The sequence below is a fragment of the Hesperophylax consimilis genome, chromosome 1, assembly GCF_061612785.1.
Source record: "Hesperophylax consimilis isolate HC1 chromosome 1, BYU_Hcon_1.0, whole genome shotgun sequence".
NCBI classification, from domain to species: Eukaryota; Metazoa; Arthropoda; class Insecta; order Trichoptera; family Limnephilidae; genus Hesperophylax; species Hesperophylax consimilis.
The window spans coordinates 13,781,304-13,806,716 of NC_142836.1; the positions used below are offsets into that span (position 1 = coordinate 13,781,304).

At 34.5% G+C, this 25,413-nt stretch overlaps 1 protein-coding gene across 1 annotated transcript; it reads right to left on the minus strand.

Annotated features, from left to right (window-relative positions):
- Positions 1 to 2,410: 2,410 nt before the first annotated feature.
- LOC149426306 (uncharacterized) lies at positions 2,411 to 25,260 on the minus strand. Its single transcript, XM_089650058.1, has 9 exons — positions 25,041 to 25,260; positions 24,577 to 24,718; positions 14,330 to 14,456; positions 12,707 to 12,981; positions 11,942 to 12,434; positions 11,129 to 11,803; positions 10,261 to 10,574; positions 4,926 to 5,103; positions 2,411 to 4,723 (listed from the first exon to the last, which is right to left on the minus strand). The coding sequence occupies exons 1-9, from the start codon at positions 25,118 to 25,120 to the stop codon at positions 4,356 to 4,358; spliced, it is 2,652 nt and encodes an 883-aa protein (XP_089506184.1). The 5' UTR covers positions 25,121 to 25,260; the 3' UTR covers positions 2,411 to 4,355.
- Between the last annotated feature and the right edge of the window lie 153 nt (positions 25,261 to 25,413).

Consider the following 25,413-nt stretch of genomic DNA (forward strand, 5'->3'; position numbering starts at 1 on the left):
AAATAAATTAACCTAAAGCTCTTTGGTTTCTACAATTTATTGGAAATGCAATTACTTCCACAATTTTTAAATTATACTGTTATGAAAATTGTGAAGATTTTTTTAAGACAAACGTTAGTATTTGAGAAAGAGGAAAAAAATTCAATGATTTATCAAAAATTTTAAAAATACTACATTCATAATTATTTAATGATTTGCTTATTTCAGTCATCATTTATATTCAATTTGTATCAGAGTCGTTTTAATAACCCAGATAAACTTTCTGAGGCATGAGTAAAACTATTTTTGCATAAATTTGTACAAAAAATCTGGCGTTAAAAATTATGTTTTGGAATCTATGACAGGGTCAAAAATACGAATTTAATACTACATAAATACAAATACCTGTACTCATATTATGCCAGTCACTTATAAATGTGTTAAAAGTAAAGTCAAAAAAGCAAATTTGTAATTTTACAACTATCAAAGTTATTTTCCATAGTTTGGTTATAAATTATTTTGAAAAAAAATATTAAAATTAAGTTCGGACAGCGAAAATTCTAAATAATTTATGAATATGAAACTTGTACAAGAAGAAAATTGCAGATAGACATACACTTGGGGCACGCCAGTATTATAATAACGGGACAGAAAAGTGCTAAGAATTTTACAAAATAAATAAAGTTTTATTGGTATGTCTCCGTTTCACCAAAAAAAGATCATAATATTATGAAGTTATCGTGAATTTGAACCCCAAAATTGATTCATTACTTGCAACTAAAATTATCTAGAACATAAAGTTTTTCATTTTGTAATTTTTTTTCACAAATATGACTTAGGATATACATATTGTTTCTATGAATGCAGAAGTAGAAACAAACAAGTTTGAATATATTCGTTATTTTGAGAAAAACAATTGCACTTTTATTGTTCAAGTGTGAATGTTTCCAGGAAATAAAAAAATAATCTCTATCCGGAAAGTTTAGCCTGCTGCTTTGTATGTTAAATATAATCATGATTTCCAGTGTTTCAGAAGTCACTGGTTTACTAATAAGACTTTATTATGCATATACACATGTATTGTATAAATCATCACATATCACTTGAAGGTTTCAGTTCAGAAAGTTTTGAGGTCACAGATTGCACTCTCTAAACAATGTGCTCAAATATAATATTATACAATTCTAGGAACATTTCTATAAATTTTCACAACAAATACTTTACATGGATTTAAATTTGTACTAATTGTTTTTCGTCTCCAATGAGATCCAATCCTATCAAAATAAACCTTTTTAATATACCACTGCAGCCACATAATCTATTCTCCTTGGCCAACTGCAGAGAGCACTTGGTGGCAAGGTTTTATTACTATTTGGGAAATATAACTACCAACAATTCATCAGTTGGGAGAGAAGGGGGATGATTTTAACTATAAAGGCAAGAATTGCGGGAAAAACAAGGATTATTTCATCAAATATTTATTTGGTGTCAAGTTATTAGACAGATCACATGCACATTTCTCAAATGAATTAACGGGTTGATTGATGATGTTGTGGATCGCTGTCTAACACGCATAGAAATAATCACAAAAATACTAAAAGTTGAGTGTTTCGTGAGTATTAACCAAGATCCTTAGCAAGTCCATATTAAATTTAGAAAACACCTGTTAAAGACAATCTGATCACGAAATTCCATAATAAATAATAAATTTAAAAAATTGCTCACAAACTGTGATGAGATCAGACCTATGTTTAATGTCATATTAGTCTCTATTATCTCCTCATTGAAATCTGATTCATGGTAGGATAAAACTTGATTATTGCTCTGAAAAACAAACCATGGACCTGCCACACAATGTTTTCGTTTTTTTTTCTGAAACCGCCCAAGAGCCCCAACTGCTCCCAAACGTCTGGAGTTAGTGAGACGATGGCATCCCCAATTGGGGGTATGTTGTGAGGCTGAAGGTAGTGGGGAGGGGAAGGAGATGGGGAAAAGGAAGGGGGGGAAGTACGTGGCTATTCGGATCTAGTTATTCAGAAGTTTCAATTCTGAATAGAGGTGTTACACCAGGGCGATACTGAGAGTATCTTCCATTCTGGAACGTTGTTATGATGCAGGGCTAGACTCCTTTTGTTTTAATATTTTATTCATTAATTTATTCTGCATCATCACATTTATCCTCGCCGATTCTCTAACCTAGTTAGGAACTGGGCGATTGTCGCGGGTATTGGTTTTGGTAAAATTTCGAATCATAATTTAAAATTTAAAATCTGTACCGGGCGGAAACAGAAAAAAACAAAAAGACTTCCTTGCCTGCAGAGAAACCAGAGAGTGGGCCTGATCTCTCGGCAGACGACAGTCACAGTTTTCCGGAGTGAAATTGTTTGGGAATGGTTTCCCTTTAATCGGAGTGGCAAAGTCTAGTTTTATAGAGTCGTATAAATGGAGTAAAATACGAGGTTCCATAGTGGAATTGGTTCCGTGGCTAGTTCGAATATTGTAACCACGCGGCATCATGAATCGCAAACGGAGTCAGACGTGTGATCTGCTTGAATCCGACCCATCCTTTATGGGATGAAGAAGCCAGTGGCTTGAAATGTTGTGCCCGGTTACCGGAAGCCTAAGGATGGTATTCTTTCTCGCGGTTTGGCACTACGCCGACCGCATTTTCACCAGGGCCGTAGGGAGGCCTATTTTTCCTTGCATAAAGGGAATCCTCGCCAGGATACACGGATGAGACCGCGGGCACCAGATTCCTCTTCCTCAGTCGCCAGATTGCCAGTTTCCTACCACGGACAGTCGCCAGGAGGCGGAACTGACTCTTCCTCTTGCTCCGTCTGGAGCCCCCCTGGAGCTCAGCCTGATGAGGTGCTGCTCCAGCTCGAGTGGGATGTTACTTAATTAGCTAGATAGATAAAGCGTGGTCGGAACCTTGGGGGTAAGCTTGTATCTGGCTTTTATTATATTGTTTTCGTTATAACTCACACGGTAGAGTGTATAGACTTGTATTGTATTCGAAATAATATACATTAATGTTACTCTAAACCTTCTTTCCTTGACTCTAAATTACACATTGTAACCTGACACATTTCTGGTTTCGAACCCAACCCCCTGAGAACCCTGGGATCACAAACATTCTTGTGGGTATCTGACCCTCAAGAATTGGCGCTTCCAGTACTGGATAAAGTTTGTGATTCCACATTCATTATTATAACCTGAAATGTCTGGTGAGTATTGTAGGTTGCACGTAGCAGGTAACCATAGCAACTACTCTACGTAGCAACGTGCCGCAAATATACTTCAATGCCTCAGAAAATCATGTAATGAAACGACAGGAATACCTCGAATAATAATAACTGGTCAACAGCACCTCGATGCAGCAGTTGCAACACAACTGGGATTGTTTGTGGAAATGTTAAAATATTATTTTGAATTCCACCTCTCCATAACGCTCAATGATTTTGAATAATGATAGAGAAAAATGGGAAAAGTCATGAAAACAATAATTTGGAGAGAAAGGTAAAATTATAAAATTTGAATCAAGACAAGGATCATTATATGAAAAAGCCAATTGTATAGATTAGTAGACCTTCGGGTTAGCGGCACTTTACGAGGAACGCTTGTGTACTTTAAATCAATAATAGGATTTTAGTTAGTTTGATCTGTGCATCAATAATACAATGTACTTTTGAATGATTGAAGCTCATTTGCAGGTATTCTAACATTTGATTGTTTCTTACGTTTATCTCATATGACTGGTTGTTTCTCATACAGGAGATGGTTCAGGTGCCCTCAATATATGAATGGTTAAAACGGAAGCAATGTCATGCGTTTACACTAGGGTTAGGTGACAAATAATACTACTTGGGTAAAGAATTAAAGATTCTTCGGGGATGGATTAGGAAGTAGACAGGTAGTCGGATGGTAGAATGGACAGAGGCGACATTTCTTTCACAGAATATCTAATCTTCAATTCTTTTGAAAGGAATATCTGTCAGGGTCCTACAGGTGTTACCAATATTTCGCAAGGCGATGTTATGTTTCTGCCAAGCTAAGTGAAAATGATAAACAATGTCTATTTGCCTGTTCCCAATGTTTGTTTAGCGTAGGTGACTCCACCTCATTCAACCAAACCCTTTTGCGCCGCCTACAGACAGTTTATCAAATTTCTCACTTAGTTAGACAACTTTACTGATTAGATTAGTATTCGGATCGGAGTAAGTTAAGTAGAGGTTGCCTTGGGAAGGGCGAATTTCAGGAATCGAACGGATTGTAAGTTTGATTGGGATCAACAGCCATAAACGGAAATACCAATTCTTGAAATAATTGTATTTGGGCCCTCTGCTGCTATCCGACTACTGAGTTATTGGAAGGGGTTAGTTGTCACTAGAGGGTCCACAAGGCACACGCCCCTTGGGAGTGTATGCGCAGGCATTGGGGTCCAGGCTGGAGGGGCTAACGGGGGGCAGGTGGTGCTGAGGGTTGTGTTGCTGGTGCTGCTGATGCTGCTGCAGCTGGTGGTGCTGCATAGCCTGGGATTGCTGGTGCGGCTGAGGGGCTGGCTGCATGACCTGCTGCAACGGCTGGAGGTGCCCCATGAGAGGGGGGAAACTGCAGTCGGCGGCGCGCAACTTCGACACTCCGCCTGGGCTGGAAGTGAAGGGTTCCGACGGCATGATGGCCAGCATCTGCGCTATCTTCCCCTTGAGTTCGTCCACCTCCTTTTCTTGTGCGCGGATAACTCCTACAAGGGAAATACAGTATCAGCTAAACCACTCATGAACAGACATAGCTTTTGTACATAATATTATATAATAATTCAGGTTTTACATATACAACAATATCTGCTTTTAATGATGGGAATAGGGAGAATTGAAATATTGTCAGGTTATTTGTGACTGGGAATTTTTGTTGTTATTGTTGAATTTGAAAAAATGTTAGCTAACCTTCCCGCAGGCCCAGCTGGCGCTTGGCCTCCCCTACGGCAGAGAAGAGGTCGAGTTTGATGCGTGTCTCGGCCGACAGCGATCGCTCTAGATGCAGCGCGCGTTCCTTCAGGGTGGACACGGCCGCATGCCACACCTCGGGGCTGTTCTCCCGGCACTTGGCTTCCAGAGTGCACACCTTCAAAAATCAAAACATAATGGTTACTTGCCATCTTCATGTTGATGTCTACCCTTGTACAACCAATAGCTCGAGTGGATAAAGGTAATTATTTATTTGAAAAAATCCTTTGATTGTTGTTTTTCGTGCAGGTTCATGTAGAAATAATAAAACCAGTGTATATATTAATTTCTACAGGTTAATGGAGGATTGAGTGCGGTTGGCTATAATAAATTTTTTTTAATCAAAGAATGGAAGCTACCAGTCCACAACGGAGTGATGTACGACAGTGATGTAAGGAACTAGAAAAGGATGAAAATATACCAAAAGTTGTAGAAATGAGATCCTTGAAGCATGTGTTGTAGTACCGTGTAGAATAGCGCTAAATGTGGAGATCCGGAAAGAATTCAACGTTGATGTAAGCGTAATGGATTAGATTAAGAAAGAGACGCTTAGATGGTTTAGGTATGTTATTAAAAATCTTCATTCCCAAACAGAAATTATGGTGGTGGCCTGGGGCAGTAAGGGGGCAGCGTGGGATAGAAGGCCTTGAAGAAACATGGTCTCCTGAAACATTTCTCTTTAGTTTATATTTTTTATCCGTTGAGCACTGGCGTAACCATATAGTAATTAGTATATTTTTAGGAGCTTTTTTTATAGCGGTATTAGGTAGAGGGAGCTCGGTGTTCAAAAGGATAATAAGAATGAATCAAGTAATCTATTATTGAAATAGGAACAACAATATTGTTCTTTCATTATACATTAATTTGAGTTATTTTTATTATTTTGTAAAATTATTAACTTCGACACAGGGTAGTCCTAAGTGAGGTTAGAAATTAAAATGTAAACAGTGATACCGCATGTAAAGAAACAATAAATAAATAAAAATGTAAATGTTCGTTTGTTCAAAATTTTAAATCTCCGAAAGTTATTCACTGATTACTTTGACATTTTAACACAACATTGCATTCGAATTGTTTATATATATATACTAGGGTGTCCCAAAAAAATTAAAGTTGTTATTTTTGAACGCATACCCTCTAATTTTGTTTTAATAATGACAAAACACTTATAAAAAAAATTTCGCTTACTTTGGACAACTGCAACCCGTGCCGACTTGCATCGAAAGATGTCAGTATTTATACATTAAGACGCCAGCGAGCAAACGTGTTGATGAGCTTGTAGTAACTTGCTATTTTGTTAGTAAACGAAAATCACTCGTTCAGGCAAGACGTTGTTAGATTTACGCACTTCTAAAAATAGTATATTTTTAATAGGAGTCGTAAAACACCAAATATCGGGTTCTAAACTGCCATCTAATGGACAAGTTCTTGAAGTTTTGTTCTATAATATCCAGGAAGTGAATTTAACTGTCAATATATACCAAATATAGTGTGTTTGAAGTAATTACTAGAAAAGACTATTGAAAGTTTTTAGAACTCTATGTGATAGTTTTAGGAGGAGATACAGCGAGAAAATTTAAGATTCGGCCTCCAGGTGCTCGATGTATGGCAAAGGCGCTTTATTCCTTGAAAATAGCATTAATTTGTGCGCAATTTAAAATTACCGGTAAGGATAAGGCGGCACTTTTAGACGTTTGCCTGTTCATAGTAACATCCTATGTCAAGCCATGGTTACAATGTATTAAAGCAGTTAAAGCACCTTACCAGGACTTGTGCTTTTTGAAATCGATGAAGGCTTAAGAAAAAATTGATGAAAACATCTCAATGGCAGCTTTATTTCTGTTCAGTAAGCAGTTATGGTATTTGACCGATGAATGATCTATTTTACCGCTCTTTGGCGACGCTGTGGATCAAACAACTAAAATAAAAATGCTCGAAATATCAAAAAAAATAATTTATCAACCCATGACAAACGTTACATCCCATCCACGGAAGATCTTGATGGTAAATTGTATGGTAAGTTTATTAAGTAGTTTAAATTATGTATTGTATTGAGGTTTTTGTTCATATCATAATTTAGTGTTTTAAATTTAGACTTTTGTTTCAGAGAAAAATATTTACGACTTCATTTCAGTCAAGAACAAGTATTTGTTTGATCGTCTGAAAACAAATGCCAGTTTCTTAACGAATTCCCTACGATGTGGTCAAATAATGCTTCGTATCAAGAAGTCAGAAAGAAGGTGTCACCGCTGAGGGTAGTGAATGATACAGCTGAAAGAACTGTTAAGTTAATGCAAGATTTTCATGGCTTAATCTCAAGGTCGAAGAGGAACAAAAATAATTTTTGTTACGATGCGTTCAGGAACACCGGAAGATTTATCCTGACTGTAAAACACAAACTATGAAGAAAAAATTTAATCAATAAACCATTTTTAAATATAAAATACTACATAATTGATCATTTGTGCATTTTTAAATTTTATTTATCCGACAAAAATGAAAGTTGAAAATCCTTCCATATTAACTCTGTACCATATGTTTGGCATCAAGTCGGCACGGGTTGCCGGTGTTTAATCAAAATAATATTTATTATATGAGTTATTGAGATGAAATGGAATAAAATAAGAGGGTATGCATATTTAAATTAATTTAAAAAAAAAATTTCCTTATGTCCTGGGACACCCTAATATATACCTATATTATATATGTGTCATCTTTGACAGGTGAAAACATGTTTTTTTTTTAAAACAAATTTATTGAGGCTAATCAGACTAATTTGTTTGGTTTTGGGAACAAACAGCTATTACCCGTAGAGTCAATATGGTCTCATAGTCTCCCTTACCGTCATAGTTAGAAATTTTTATTTATTTTTAAGTACATGTTACATGATTAATACATTTATTTAGAGAAGATACATTAGAGCACCACACTAGGCAGCTGCCTGTTTCATGGTACCCAATGGGGGAATGGTTAGTTTGAATTTATGTCTAGTGTAAACATATTCTGGTAGAATTATAAAAAAAATTTGAAAATTGGTAAAAAAATGTTTTCAATAACTCACAAAAATTGCCAAAGTTTTCTATAAAATAAACACAAATATTTAAAGTAGTACACATATGTACATACATACATTCACGTGCATATATGCATATACATATACACAACGTACATATATGTATCTTATTCCTCACACATGTAAACACCTCTATCTGAGTACGAGAAGCAGGTTACCGACACTATCCCACTCACTCATCAAGAAATCCCCAAGCGCCTTCCTGAAACTGTTGTATTTGGCAATTGACTTTATTTCTATTGGTAAATTGTTGAAGATTTTAGGAACAAGAAAATTAAATTGTGACTGCGCCATTGAGGTTCTTGTTGTTGGAAAAGTATAGTTGGATTGGTTGGAATACCTTGTGTTATAGGTTGATTCACAAATGTTTTTTTTCGTATGTTTGAATTTGTAGTAGGAGGATAAGTGTTTGATGTACAGGGATTTTATATTGAGTACTTTGAAGTCCTTAAATAAGTCCTTCGTGGGGTGAATGTAGTGTACTTTGTAGATTGTCCGCATAATCAATTTTTGAGCTTTAATTGATGTATCTAATATAGTTTTAGAGGATCCACCCCAGACTACTATACTGTAAGATATAATTGATTGACATAGGGAAAAGTATACCGTCTTTAGTGTGTTTTTATTTAGAATATTTAGTAATGATCTGAAGATATACGCCAATTTCCGTATACGGTTTGTAACATTGATTACGTGATCTTCCCACCGGAGTTTATTGTCAATTATTACACCCAAATATTTAATGGAATCTACTCGTTCCAGTGGGTTGCCATTGACAACTAGAGATATCTCTACAAGAGTGTATTTTTAGAATATGATTGGTTGAAAGTTGACCCTGAAATTAAAATATGAACTAAACAGTGTTAAAAAGAGAAAACTAAAAACAAGCTCTATATTTAAATATAGAAGTTAACCAAATGTAATTAAACTGTACACCCTCTCTCAAACCAGAGGTTCTGATTGCAATTTGAGAAAATTGTTAATTTTTTACTAACACAATTCATGCAGACGAAAACAAGGGTCCCATTCGAGAAAATGGATTGTGTTGAATTGTTGGATTTTTACTTGAAACCACTATATCTTTGAAAATAATATATATATATTTTTTACGTAGTATGTACTCACCACAATTAAGCATATAAAATTATTGTCTGAAATTAAAGCCTTCTTTTATAAATACTACTCCATAAATTGAAATTAAAGTAAGTGGTGGGAAATTTAGTGATGTTTTATTTGTAAAAAATGTATGAATTATCACCTTATAAAAAAACATATTGTTTTCCACAAATCATTACAAAAAACTGTAAGGATGTATTTACCTGTTCTACGGCTGTAAATATAGTTTCCTTTTGATAAAATATTCTTCCACACAAAAGACAAAAATTAGAAGATGAGGAAGGCTTGGTTCACATTTTTAAATACATATACATATAGTTGGGACTCTTACAAAGAGATTGATAATATAAAATTATTGGACATTCAAGTAGGACCGGCGTAAAAGGAAGAACTACCCTTGCCGCCCGAAGGGTGTTAATAATTTTTATACGAAATTACAAAAAAATGTGGTGGCTATAATATTTAGATAGTACATTTGTAAATTAAAATGTGTTCAGTAATTTTAGTTCAGTGTTTAGACAAAAAAAACGAAAGGCTTCCATTTTTTAAACTTTTTTATGCTTCAATTCAAAAATTGTATGTATATTTCCATATAATAATTTGAAAGTGCATTTCATCACTTACGAAAACTTTTTCTAAATGTATTTTTCGGATACATTCAGAAATATCCCTTTGATTTGTATTTTATTGATAAGTGGAAATACACACAAATTCTCAAACTTTCTGACAATTTCTTTAAGAAATATAAATGTTAATATGACAGAAGCCTGAGGGTTAGTAAATTAATTCTTTGTATAAGAAGCTGTAAGAGTTTTCATAAATGTGTAGCTACTTTTGAATATGTAATTTTGTGGCAAGGGTGCCTCTGTTAAAATGGTACAAAGCCAGAGGAACTAAAACGGTGTACAAACAATCTCCAAAGTGGAAGATACTCAAGTATGGCCCTGGTGAAAGATCACAACTCAGAATAGAAACGTTACTTAAAATGGCTTCAGCCGCTTGGTGATGTCATATTTCCACTGACTCTGGACAGCGAGGAGCAGCTGAAGCTTTTGTGCAGTATTCTTCAAGAGAAGTGTTTCTGACCTGTTGCTGCGAGTCTTGCAGGTCCCGCTCCACCCTGGTGACGCGGTCCCGCGCCTGCTGCAGCTGCAGGCGCAGCGTGGTCGCCTCCTGCTCCAGCGCTGCCCTGCGCTGACGGCACGGCTCGGCCCGCCGACGCTCCTCGGCCAGACGCCGCTCCACACCTGCCGCCACATTGCGCTCCTCCGCTAGTCGCCGTTCCGCGCTCGCTGCCACCGAGCGCTCCGCCGACCGGGCCGCCGCTAGCCGGAGCGACAACTGCTCGTTCGCCGTTCGGAGTTGGATCACTTCGGTGCGGACGGCTCGGAGTTGCTCCTCTGCAACACAGGAAAAAATAATGCATATAATTGGATTCACTAGCATAGGGAAAATACTAGCATAGGTCCGATTAAACCCGAATGTTAGAGAGAGCGTGCTAATATTTAAAACGATTGAAATGAACAGACGTAAGCGACTGCTGTGAAAATATTTAATAAAACACAATTCATTTGAAATAGAGCAAAAATCTCTCGACAAAAGCTTTAGATGCATTACATACACTATGAATTTTTTCACGCTTATAACATATTAAATAACAGAACAAAGCGAGTTTTTAATAATTTTCGGAGCTTACTTTGAGATTTTTTCTAGACATTATCTTCAAAAATAAAATTTTATTTTTTTGGGAACTTCAAGACTTAAGAAGTTAGAGAGAAACTTGTTATAAATCGGTAGAAATTGAGAATGCTAGGGCTTAATCGAACACAAATGGGTTGGGTTGCGACATGGGGTTAGCCGCTGATGGATCACGTATGAGACAGCCGCGTAAATCAGATTAAACCAAACTTGCACTTCAAAATGCAACGGAATAAAGTGATAAAAAAAAACTTACTCTGTTCACTGAATTTCTGATAAAAGTCATTTTCTTTTTCCTTATGTGAATCTTTTTCTTTGTATGTTTCTCTTCTTTCTTCTTTAGTGAAATCTTTTTCTTTTTTAGACTCCTTTTCTTTGTATGTTTCCTTTTCTCTACTTGTATCACAACTTGACTCTCTATCTCTCACATTTTCTTTGTGAGAGTATTTTTCTGTTTCTTTCTCCTTACAGGAATCTTTATCTTTATGAGAATCATTGTTTCTTTCTTTTAATGAATCCTTTTCTCTTTGAGATTCCTTATCTTTTTGAGAATCTTTTTCTTTGAGAGCATTTTTATCATTTTCTCTGTGAGATTCTTTTTCTTTATCTTTGAGTGCATTTTTTTCATTGTGAGATTCTTTTTCCCTTTGAGAGTCTTTCTCCTTGTGAGAATCTTTTTCTTTCATAAATTCCTTTTCTTTTAGACAATCTTTATCTCTGATAGATTCTTTTTCTTTATTAGATTCCTTCTCTTTATTTGATTCCTTCTCTCTGTTCGTGACTTTTTCTTTGTTTGAATCTTTTTCTCTGGCTTCTTTTTCTCTGTTTGCTTCTCTTTCTCTATTGGCTTCTTTTTCTTTATTTTTGTTCTTTCTTTTTTCTTCTCTGGTACTATTAACATTTTCTTTTTTCTCCCATTTTGATTTTGAACCTAAAAATTGAATAAAAACCATATTTCTAATGTTGTTCATTACGCTTACATCAGCCATGCATTCTTTTCACATCTCCCCATTCATTATTGGTTGATACATACACCTCGTATAATTTAAGAAAATCCAAAAAGATATACCTTTGGCAGACTTATCAGTGCTAATTTCACAATCAGTGTGACTGACTTCAGAGCCAGTCTCCTGCTCTGTGTCCCGCTGCCTATCCCCGGAGTGATGTCCAATAACCCCATTGGAGTGAGCGTGCTTCTGGTTAGGCTGCGAATACGTCTTCTCTTTATCTTTTTCTCTATGGTTAGTCGTTGCAGAGACGTGGTTTTGACTAGACTTGCCCACAGCAGGACTACAACTAGAATGTTCACCGGCTGCAGCCTCCCAACTATCTTTGTGGTTGAGTGCACCGGGCGATGTGTGATTATTGTGATTGTGATGTGAGGAAGACAGACTTTTGTCTGTGCTCTGTTGCGAATTGCTTTTGCCTTCAGACTTTTTACTGTGACTTTTGGAAGAGTTCATGTGGATGGCATTGCCATTCATATGCTTCTCCGGGAGGGTAACTTCCGGAGTCTTCTCTATGGTTGGTGCAGGACACTTCTCCGCTTCTTTTAGCGTAGGCTGTAAATAGAAAAAACGAATTATTTGACATTTGCAATGAAATAATCTACTAACCGGTTGTGTGCCTTAAGCGCGTATATACGCACTCTAGGTAGCCGTGCTCACAAGACTGACCATATAAAATTAGCGCGTTAACACGCTGTTCTATATGACGATTTGATTCCGCGGCCTGCCGGTACATCCACACCAAATACCTTCCAGCAGAGAAAGGGCTAAAATAAGTTATAGTATTAAAGTACATCATTTGAAGAACTGGGTATAGTGAGTACGACCTGATGATGGGCTGGGAGCGCTTGCTGCAACAGTTGCATGTAGAAGGTATTCTCCTTAGCCACCTCGCGTTGGCGCCGCCGTCGCATGCGGTGTCCCACGAAGGACTTAAGCCCGAAGCCCAGCGTGACCACCGGGTAGCCGATGCAGTGCGCGGCAAACGGACGACACAGGTCCAGGTGCGCCGGTACGTGGCGCAAGTCGCGCAGCCGCACGCCTGCCTCCACGTACACAAACACTGTACACAAGATCAGCGTAGGCAAGCACACCCCTTTATCTGCAAATACATCCCAAAGGTATTTTATATTAAAAAAAAAAACAATATATTGGTTTCCCACCCTTACATACAGTGGCAGGAGTTACAAAATGGGATTGAATAAGAAGCTCAACGATCGGAAATGAGCTTAACATCGAACTCTTGCTATTCTTCATAGAAAAGTCACAATTGAAATGGCTTGGCCAGAACTACATGAAGTATATTATTCTCTCAGTAATCCGCCACCCAATTATCAGACAACTTCCATAACATCTGCTGTTATTATTAATATTTGAATTTCACTTTTGTTTTCGATAATGAATGAATGCAAATCTTGGAAATGGAAATTAATTCACTTCTTGACATCCGATCGAACTGAAACCCGACAGATACACTCGTTGTAGATGACAATGCATTTCATTAAACTTTTAAGGAATTTTATAACAGCGCGGAACTCGATTTTCTCCATATTCAAAATTCTCCCCTTGATTGACTTGTTTGGTAAACGATAGCTCAAAGACTAATGACCTAATTACGATAAAACCCGGTATTTATACTAATAATGAGTTGCTCAATTAGTACCTAATTCAGCGACACCCCCACTAATCACCTACCTACCCATTCCGTGAACTTAATTACGCCCCCTCGTATGTACATCTAATTGAATTTCGATTATGTTTTCGTGAATAAATGCAAATCTTGGAAGTGGAAATAAACATACTTCCCGACATCCGATTGAGCTGAAACTCGACAGATTGTCACGTCATTGTCACGTTGGTTACTAGCCAGCCCAAGAGATGGCACAACTAGGTCGAAAATTGAAAATAGATGTATTATAGTAACAAAACTTTGTTTTTTACAGGTTAATTTTTACTACTTGAAAGCATAAAAACGGTAATTGTACACTGATGTGACGGGTTGTATTATCTTATTCTACCCTCAGTATATAATACCGCTGTCTAATTTGCTCGATTTAAAAAAAAATAAATTTAAACCATTTTACCAATCACCAGGGTTAATAATAATTACTGTTGTTTTAGTTCATTTCGGATAGTGCATTCTAGCAACTGTCGCATGTGTTTTTGTTCGTTTAGTTCTGCCACTTTTTTATTGAATAAGTTTACAAAATGGAGTCTTCTCTCAAGCGTAAACATGACCCTTAATTTTAAATAAAAAAATGTAAATTTTACAAAAGATCGATTGTGGTGTTTGTTTGTTTCTCGAAATACTTATGTTAATTTTCAGAATATTTTGTATGTACGCCCTTTAATCCGGCTTTCTAATTGGACACTTTCCCAGTTTTTGGTGTGGCAGATTACTGAGAGAGTAGGTACTGTATATTATAATGTATTAACATTAAATAACTAACCTGTGTACCAGACATACTGCACCCAAACGTATGTGCTGGCAGCAAAGAACACCCATTGTACAGGAATAAAGAAGAAACAAATCATATCTGACGTCACAGCTATGCAAACGAAGAAGACTGAGAAAGCCTGCAATAAAAGTAAATTCGCTATTAATAAATAAGGTATCTAAAACAATTATTTTAAAAATTACACAAATAAGTCATAACATGAATTGTGATAATGATTATAAGCTGGTCTGCCATTTTTTTATTATTATTAACATAATGTTTAAGGTAAAAAAGAATGCTACTGAAAGGGTTGGCAACATCATGCTTAGCTGATTTCTACGTGTGGGGCAGTCTTAACCAAAGCCAGCTAATGTTCAGATCGGCCAATGCTGATGTATCTAGGAGCTTCTTGCATGAATGTTTAAAAATTTGGGGCATTTAAAAACACATATAATATATTGCTAGTTGGCGGTAGTTCACATTCATAAAATATAACATAAAATATGCGTTACAATCACGTATAGGAATGCCGTCATTCATAATCCTGATTCAGAAATATTTAAGTAAAAACAAACAACTATAATACATACGCAACAACTGTCATTGTAGCTCTCGTGGAATATAAACTGTAATCTGTTTATTGCGGTGTAATACAGTAATTGCTGTGCTGTTAAAATAAAATAAAAGTGCCAAGTTACCCGTGTGAATGTTAGAAATGAATGCTGTTGTAAACACACGCGTAATTTTGTTCTAATAATTTTGACAACTTTAACATTGACCTTAGTGTTTGGTAGTGTGTGTGACAAGTGACAACTACCATAGACAAAGTACCTGGGCAAGATGCAGTGAGAAACGTATTTATATGTGAGGTGCAGTCGGGAATTAAAAGTGCTGCTATAATTACAGCTATTGCTCCCATGACAACCAATCAGAATACCGCCACTACGCCATGACAACCAATCTGAATACCGCCACTACGCGCTCTACCAGGGCAAATGTGACGCAAGATGCAAATGAAAAAAATCTATCTGACAGTATTCAAAAAATGTTCAGAAAGGAGTTTGATTTAATGAAAACCTATTTTGAAAATAAATTAGAAGAGCAATCCAAAATCTATGAGAACAAAATGGATGAATTATTAGAAAAGAACTTGATTATCCTGAAACAGATGAAATTTTTTTCTGAAAAATATGAAGAACTAAATACAAAATGTGAGAAAATGATAAGTGAAAATAAATGTCTCTCCGAAAACATAAAAAATAAAAGCGACGACCTGAAAAATGACCTCAAAAAAATAACTTTAAATGAATCTTATGCTGAGAAAGTAAAAAAACATGAGCCTACGGTAATGATTAAACCGAAAAATAAACAAGAAAATGTCAAAACTACAATGGAAATTAAAAAAAATATTGATCCCATAAACTGCGGTGTGACGGGTGTAAGAAACGCAAAAGATGGTGGAATAATAGTTGAATGTAAAAATGCGTCGAATATAGACAAGATGTGTGAAGAGGTAAAGGGAAAATTAGGAGACAAATACGATATTAAAAAAATTACAGCGAAGAAACCAAGTATCAAAATTGTTGGAATAACACAGAAGCAAGACAGAGAGGAAATCGAAACAAAAATAAAATCACAAAATGAAGACATATTCGAAAAAAGTTCAAATATTGAAGTAACTTACATAAAAGAGTTTAAAAATAAAAGAGACCAGATAAATTATACAGTATATGCGGAAGTCGACGGAAACACTTACATGAGAATAATAAAGGCCGAAAATATATATATAGGGTGGGACAGATGCCGGGTGTACAATAACATAAATATAATGAGATGCTTTAAGTGCAATGGATATAACCACAAGGCAATAGAATGCAAAAATCAAAAATCATGCTCTAAATGTGCAAAACAACATGACATAAAAGAATGCACAGATGATGAGGATATTCAATGTATAAACTGCATAATGACAAATAAAAGATTGGGACTCAAACTTAATACAAATCATTCAGCTACAAGTAAGGAATGCCCAGTAGGGTAAACGGTACTATCTCTGGCACCCCCCCATTGATTGGCACTCCTGAATTGAAACAGTAATATTAGTGGCTACGGCGAGAAATATATTCTAATTTTAGACGTATTGTGTTCCCACACTATCCTATTTTTAGATGGGCATAATTTATTTCATACATAGGGCACAATTTTTCAACTGTCAACTGATCCGTGGACGCGGGTAGTGCTCATCGCGTTTTATCAAAATTTCTTATTGTTTTCATAAGGTAAGTCTTCCATTATATTGATAATTATTTCAAGTTTTTACAAGATATTGATATATTTTAGAGTGTTGTGTTGTAAATAAAGGCCAAAGGTGAGTTTCTTTGCCATCCTTATTTAGTTTAAGCGCCTGGATAAGATAATTGCCAGGTGCCAATGATTGTGTGTTACATTTGTATGGAGGTCTATTCATTGGCATGCATGTCAATCACTGTACTTTCATATAATAATTGATAAATTGTGTTTTTTTAGACAATTGATATGTAGTTTTGCTTAAATTCAGCAGTAAAATTTAGAACATACATTTGTTTAATTAAAGTATTATTATTAGCAGTGACAATCACTATAACCTGCACATGACAATCACTATATTGATAGGGGTGCCAATATTTACACTGCCAATGATACACACTCTAAAGTTTACACCATTAATTGATTTAAAATTATTTATTAAAGTTAGTTTTGTTTGTGTTTTTTACAGATATCAAATTAAAATGCCTAAAGTTCCTGCTGATTTAAAGTATTTCAAAAAATACAAGGAGAACGACATTCAGAAGGCTTTAGATGCTGTGAAAAGTGGTATGTCAAAAAAAGCCGCTTCCAAACAATTCAACATTCCACGGTCTACTATTCAATTAGGTTAAGTGAAAAATATGTTAAGACAAGACCCGGACCAGCAACAGTTTTAACAGAAGAAGAAGAGTCTATCCTCGTTCGGTGGATTAGTACAAGCAGTCAGAAAGGTTTCCCACGAAGAAAATAAGTTATTCTGAAGAGCGTGCGATATTTTCTCAGTAAAAATCCTCGACCAAATGCATTTATTAACAACAACCCTGGGGAAGGATGGTATAAATTATTTTTACGGAGACATTCTGAAATTTGTACCCGAACTGTTGAGGCAGTAACTTCAGCGAGCTCGGTTGTTTCAGAAACAAACATAAGACGCTGGTTTCAACAAATCTACGACTACTTACATGAAAACGATTTAACTGAAATATTAAATGATCCAAAACGTATATTTAACGGATTAAAAAATCAAGAAAAATATCGCAAAAAAAGAATAATAATACTGCGATTGAAAATTTGCCCGTTTAAAAGCCAAATGAATGTTTGAATTTTGAAGATACTCTTCCACCAAAGATAAACAAGAATGGTTCGACTTCAACACAATTTCATTCCAAAACTTCTTGTTACCTCGTGCAAAAACCTACAAAATTACAAATAATTACTCTTCTTGAAAAGGAAAAATCAATAGGAAAGGAAAATGAACCATCAACATGGAATAATATTTTCCAAACCAAAAGTGCAAGCGTACATAAATCTGTTGAACCTAAAATAAAAATCATTTCATGCGTGACACTCAAAAAACCATTTAAAATTATAGTTAAAAAACCCGTTTCCGGAAATGACAATAATATTCAAAGTCTTACCAGATGACACGAAAAATCTTTCGGAAAGCGAAATTATTGAAGCTTTGCTAAAAGAAGATTGAAATTTCTTAAAAGAAGTACGTAATACCCAACTACCGCAGTTTTTTTTAATATTTGAAAAATATAATTTTTTAGTAAAATGTATCCTCTTTGTGAATTGTATCCTCTTTCAATAAAGTTTACTGAAAAAAAATGTTTTCTTTACAAAAATAATATATAACACAAAGTGCCAATGATTATACTTCTTGCAATGCCAATTAATGTATCGTGGGTGCCAATGATTGTACTTTTTATATGTTTGCGATTTGATTCACTATAGTGAGAAACGCAAGCAAAATTAAAGACAGGCAACATTGAAAATGTGCACTCAATTGTTGAACAAGTCAACTGTAATAAATATATTTTAAAAAACTTGCAATGATAACACAAAATCGGGGAACAAGTTGGAAGTTTACCATAAAGTGCCAACCATTGTACTCCTTACCCTATATAAAAGAAAAGTTGAAATAGAAATGAAAAAAATCGATTTTTTAGGCTGAAGGAACAGATCTTATACCTAAACATACAAAGCCTTATATCACACCATGAAGAGCTCCAAATATTATTAGAGGAGAGAAAGCCACAAATGGTTATGTTAAGTGAAACACATGTCACAGAAGACATAGAAGATAATGAAATCAATATTCCGCAGTACAATACTATAAGATGTAACTCATATAGCAGACATACGGGTGGAGTAATTCTATTAATCAAACAAAATATAAAATTTGAAATAATAACCAATGATCAACACGATAAAACAGCGTGGATGTTGGCGATAAAAGTAAAAAGTGGCTTAAAAAAAGGGGTCTACTGTATTGTATACCGTTCACCTAATTCGAGTATGAAGGATTTCTTAACGTACTTCGAAAAATGGTGTTCAGAGAACATCAAAGAAAGACAACCGAATATTATAGTAGGAGATTTCAATATAAACATGAATAAAAATGCAGACACTTATACAAAAAAACTTAAAAATATCATTGAGTTCAATGGGATGAAACAACTGGTAAAAGATCCCACTAGAGTGACTCTGACATCAAGTACATTAATTGATCTGGTGATAACAAATGTATTTGAACTACAGGTAAATCTTTTAGATTCACCCAGAATCACAGATCACTCCATAATTCAAATTATAGAGCAAAATAGAAATACGGAAAAACATTTTATAAAAACCAAAGTTTACAGGAACTATGCAAAATATGACGAAGAAGAACTTAGATTACAACTCAGAGCACAAAATTGGAATGGAATAATGGAATTAGATTTTGATATGAAGGTAGAAACACTCATAAAAAATATAAAATATTCAATTGATAAAATTGTACCAGAAAAACAAACTAAGAACCAATCAAAAAATAAATGGTACAACAATAAACTTAGAAGCATGCAAAAGGAAAGAGACAGATTGTATAAAATAGCAAAAATAACGAGGAGCTCGGACAACTGGGAAAACTTCAAAATCTATAGAAACAGGTATACCACTCAATTAAAAAGTGTAAAAAATGAATACTACAGAATTAAAATAGAGGAAGAAAGGGGAGATCAGAAGAAAATGTGGAAAACAATAAAATCGTTACTGAAAAATGAAAATAACAGTATTGCATATGAAGACATAATATTCCCCCCTGGAACAGATGGGTTAAATATAGCCAATAAATTCAACAATTATTTTATAAAAAGTATTGAAAATATTAACGAGAGTATTCCGAAAATTGTTTATAATGTTCATGATGAAATTGAAGAAAGAAATATATTATTGGAAATTAAAAAAATAACAAAGGAGGAATTAAAAGTAATTCTGAAACAAATGAAATCAAAACCCAGTCCTGATGGAATAACAATACAATTAATAATTCAATCATTACCAATCATTGAGAATTACTTACTTAATTTTATAAATGAATCTATCACCTTAGGAAAGTTCCCTCAATCATGGAAAATATCAAGAGTCATCCCAATACCGAAAATAAAAAATACAAAAAAATGTGAAGAATATAGACCAGTGAACACGCTCCCTAAGTATGAACAAATACTTGAACATATAATAAAAAAACAACTTGTTGATTTTATAGAAAAATGGAATATATTATGTGAAGAACAGTGTGGATTTAGAAATAACCAATCTTGTGAAATGGCTCTCAATCTAGTTCTGGAGGACTGGAAACAAGACTCAGATAAAAATAAATATGTGATCGCAGTTTTCCTGGACTTTCAGAGAGCTTTTGAAACGATAGATAGAGATATAATTATTAAAAAACTATCTAAAAATGGAATAAAAGGAAAGGCATTGAAATGGTTCAAGGATTATTTAAGTAATAGATATCAAACCACAAAAGTGGGTGAGACAATATCCGAACCAGTAAAGATTACATTGGGAGTACCACAAGGGTCGGTTCTCGGACCTATTCTTTTTATAATGTACATTAATGATATGGTGAAAGTATTGAAACATTGTAAAATAAGATTATTTGCAGACGACGCACTGATTTATATAACAGGAGAAGATTATGAACTCATAATGAACCATCTCAATGAAGACCTACATAATATATCAATATGGCTGAAGAAAAATAAACTTAAATTGAATGTAAACAAAACAAAATTCATGAACATTGGAAAACGAGTAACGCAAACAAAAAAAGACATATTGATAGACGGTGAAGTATTGAAAGAAGTATTTGAAATGAAATATTTGGGGGTAATAATTGACTCCAAATTAACTTTTGCTCAAAATACAAAACAAATTATTAAAAAGATTGCCAAAAAAATCTCACTGTTGGGAAGAATAAGAAGATTCCTTAACACAGTTTCCAGTAAAAATGTGTACAACGCAATTATTGTACCACACATAAATTACTGTAGCAGCATTCTATTCTTATCCAACGACGGTTTAATGAAACAAATGACAATTCTACAAAATAGAGCAATGAGAACCATATTGAAGAAAAATAGATACACAAAAATTAAGAACATGTTGAAGGAGTTAAATATCTTGTCATTTAAACAAATTATTTACTTTAATACCATATTTTTAATCTACAAGATAATCAATGGTCATACGTCTAGTGAATTCCTGAGAAAAATTGATAAATTGCAGAACAAACACACACATGAGACAAGGAAAAGAAATGAATTGAGACTCCCCTTCAGGAAAAAAACACAGAGTCAAAAGTCATTGATGTACGGAGCGTTGAAGATATTTGGAGAGCTACCAGAAGAAATAAAATCAGAAGAAAACATAAAAACATTTAAAATTAAATTAAGAAAATATGTGATTGATTCATTTTAAATGTGTTACCATAATTATATGTATATGTATATAAGGATTGTATTAGGACATAGATAACTATGTACCTACTTAAAATACCACAATAATAATAAACAATAAACAACTAGTAAAAAAAAAAAAAAGGGTGGATTGTTTACAGAATCTACGACTTGGTGGAAAATTTATTATGACATTTTATACAAATGTTTAATAATTTACTTTACATTGTAAAATTACATTAGATGTGAACGGTTTGATTTTGTAATATTTCATTTCAGAGATGTACAGTGCGGTGGAAGGGACACAGTGTTTGGAAAATCGTGGTTCAAGCGGACCGGTGAATCTATCTCACACTTGGAGTTGATTTTGTGTTGCAAGTTTTTTTATTTATTTAAAGCTTTCATTTTCAAGTAATTTGAGTCCGTACTTGAAATTTCGTCTATTTTCTGTTAAATTCAAAACATTCGGTAATCACAGCAGTTTATTGTTTTTTAAACATTATTTTCTAGAACTCTACATTGTACACAGCATCCGGAAACTCATAGTATAAGCAGGAAACTGGTGAATCTACACCACATACGGAGTTTTTTCGGTCCTGAGCATTTAGATTTTTTTTTAAACTTTTTTTGGCAACTAAATGATTAAAAAAACTTTTGGAGCCTGGTCGACGTTTCAACACAATTTTTAAAGACATTAAAAGCTGCTATTTGGCTTAAAAAATTACATCTTCTGAATTTTTATTATTTCCCAAACACCATGTATACTCAAATGATTTCATTTGAAAATATAAAGAATTAAAAAAATGCAATAATTTCATTTACTTAATACATAATTGTTTTGGTTTGATTACCAAACAGCATGTACCTACACTCTAGAAAAAAAAAAAAACGGCCACATAAATTTTCATTTCTGTTTTCCAAACATCATATACCTGAGCATAATTTAAAAAAGAAAGAGATCGATAAAAACCGTTCACATATTTTATGTAAATAAAAGTAGGTAGGTAGGTAATTTATCATAAGCTTCACTACTTAAGTACGCATAGGCAAGACTGGGTAAAGAATTCTCACACATACAAGCATGTTGACCATACCGAGAATGCACTGGCACTAACAGACGTTCGTTTGAACGTCTTGCGATACGGTGGTTAACGCACTTTAAAGGATCATTTTAATGGGTTTCAAACAATATAGCTGTCGGAAATGTATTATTACCAGAGATGTGCAAAATGGGTACCCAAAACCATTTGAAATGCAAAATGGAAATGGGTCAAAACTTTTCCATTTGAAAATGCAAAATGGTTTTTAGAAAAGCATTTCAAATGCAAAATGCAAAATACCTATTTTCAAAATGCATTGAAAATGCAAAATGGTTTCTCAGGTTCAAAATAATTATTGAATTTTTAAACAACTTTGTCATTTAATAATGGACATCAATGTAGAACAACTTGTGGAATAACAAATCATACATACTGATATGTCCTGTGTAAAAAACAATTGTATTTGAGTGGAATATAATAGAATCTATTATTAACTAAATATTGACATATTTAATGATTTTTTCTTAGGGCCATCATCATTTGTGTAGTCACTCTGTAGTGAGGGGACATCACCAGTGAACAATAAAGAAATACAGGACAGTGAGACAATCAGACAATATAAAATGTTGTTTTCTAGTGCGCACCCATTATTTGACCATAGATTGTCACAAAAAACTCCAAGCAGGCGCACTAGAAAACCCACAGATAATATAATACAACTTTGAGAAAACCAATATATATTCTATATTATGTAGGTATTATGTAGCCTTAGCCATTATTAGATTTTAGAAGAACGAGCTTCTCAAAAACATCATCACTCATCTTTCTTCTATGAGGTCTCATGATTATACCTCCATTTGAAAAGAGACATTCAACTGGTGCTGAACTCGGAAGACAAGTATTGCATTTGATGAACATGTGCCTAACAGTAGAGTAAAAAATTTGCTCGGGACTAATATTGGCAACGTAAAAAATAGAAACTGCTATCTAAAATTTAATATTACAGCATCATGGCCCCGTGTTCACTATTTGAATCTGTATTTTTTTAATGGTATTTCTTAATTGCCAGGGCTCCTACCAAGTAGCAACTTGACAGACGTAAATTATCTCCCATAGCGAGGTTGAGGACTGACTGATATACGGGGCCTATGATAAAAAGATGAGTGGAGATAACAGGAAGAATCTTGCAAAAAAGCATTTAAAATGGAAAATGCATTGAGAAAAGCATTTAAAATGCAAAATGCAAAATGGTTTTTAGAAAAGCATTTAAAATGCAAAATGCAAAATACCCATTTTGCATTTTGCATTTCCATTTGAAATGGATTTATTTGAAATAAAGCACATCTCTGATTATTACCATGTCATAATTCTACAAGTTTAAAGATGTTTTGTAAAACTAACTTATTTTCTAGCCTTCTTAGATGATCGCAAAGATTTAAGTGGGTCTATTACTTAGGCATTTACAAGGTATTAAAACTGGGTAACTAGTCCCAAACGGTATGCCTACGGCTTCTCTGGCGGAATGAAGAAATCAAAGAAATGGCGATGCCATAGTTTAAATTTTGGCACCAAAGTACATTTAATAGTTACTATCAACAAACATCACAAGTATAATAAAAAGCAGTTAGAGAATGAAGATCAATTACGAAAAAAAAGTCAGAGTGAAAAACGATAGTCCATTCCTTGGTAATAAAAAACATCAAGTCTGGGAATGGCACACAAAAGGTGGTCGTAGCGGGTGTTAGGTAGCTGTTTTCTATCGATTAGAATTATTATATATTTATATTATAGAATATATAGATAAGTATATATTCTATTGCATTCCTCCTAAGATGTATTGCATATTGTAGTATCGCGTTACTCCATGCATTTTATGTTACAGATCCCTTTGCAACGCCTTGTTAGAACTATTAACTGTTTATCTCCTATTTTAACAACAAATGCACGAGCAATGTCAAATCGTGTCATCCTCTTTCCATACATCCCATGCCGATGTGCACAGCGCAGGTCGGCATTGCATGGCGAGTGTAGGACTGCGTTGCGTGTGACAAGTGTGTTCCTAAAGCATATATTTTCATAGAAAGTACGTATGTTGCGTGCTTGGGGTCAATGTGTCCCTACCATTAGAAAGGAGCTACAAAATGGAATTCGATTTTAACTCAAACCAATAAATAAGACATATTAAATTAACACTTATACATACCAAACCCTGATATTTAAAGGAATCATATACAGATCTGAGGAGCATCCAGAAGGGCCACAGGAATTCAAATCTGAACTCCAAAATAAAATCAGCGAGGATAACCATTGCCCATAATAGTAAAAATTTCAGGTACAAAAGGGTGCTGTAAAAAAACAAACGGTTTGATAAATAAGAACGTCGTTTAACTATATTTAGAGCATGTATTTGAAGTTAAAGTAAAGGTTTATATAGTTTTGGTGCTGTAAATACACAATTTTAACAAATTGGCGGCAAAAGGTGATGTTCTAATGCTAGCGGGTACAGCAGATGGTCGAAAATAAATCTCCATGGATCACTTGTCGTTGTCAACTTGAAAATCACTGAATTGATGTAGTGACAGTTATAAAAACAAAAGTAGTGTTCACTCGTATTTATTTTGATTAATGTAATATCCTCGCGGTAAAATAATCGACTTTTATGTGTACCTTCCGTATATTCCTTCGGTGATCTTGTTGCGCTTTATCGGCCTCCTCATTTTGCCGCACTCGGCATTTCGCCTCTTCATATTTTTTGGCACTTATAATCGATCAAATACAATCGTTGGTGCCGTTAATTCTTATTTACAAATAAACATTTAAAACAATTTCCCTATTCACGCAAAATGTCTTTTGTTGTCAACCTAGCCTAGTATCACGTCAGATTAGTGAGAAGGCCGATCATAATTTTGTCTGAAGTCACGGATGATGTGTTACCATTGTAATAAATACAGTACCATACCAAAAATAATATCACTATTTCAGACCAATGAGAGACTTTGAAAACCAACTGCTCCCATCGAAAGTACTTACTTATTAGTCA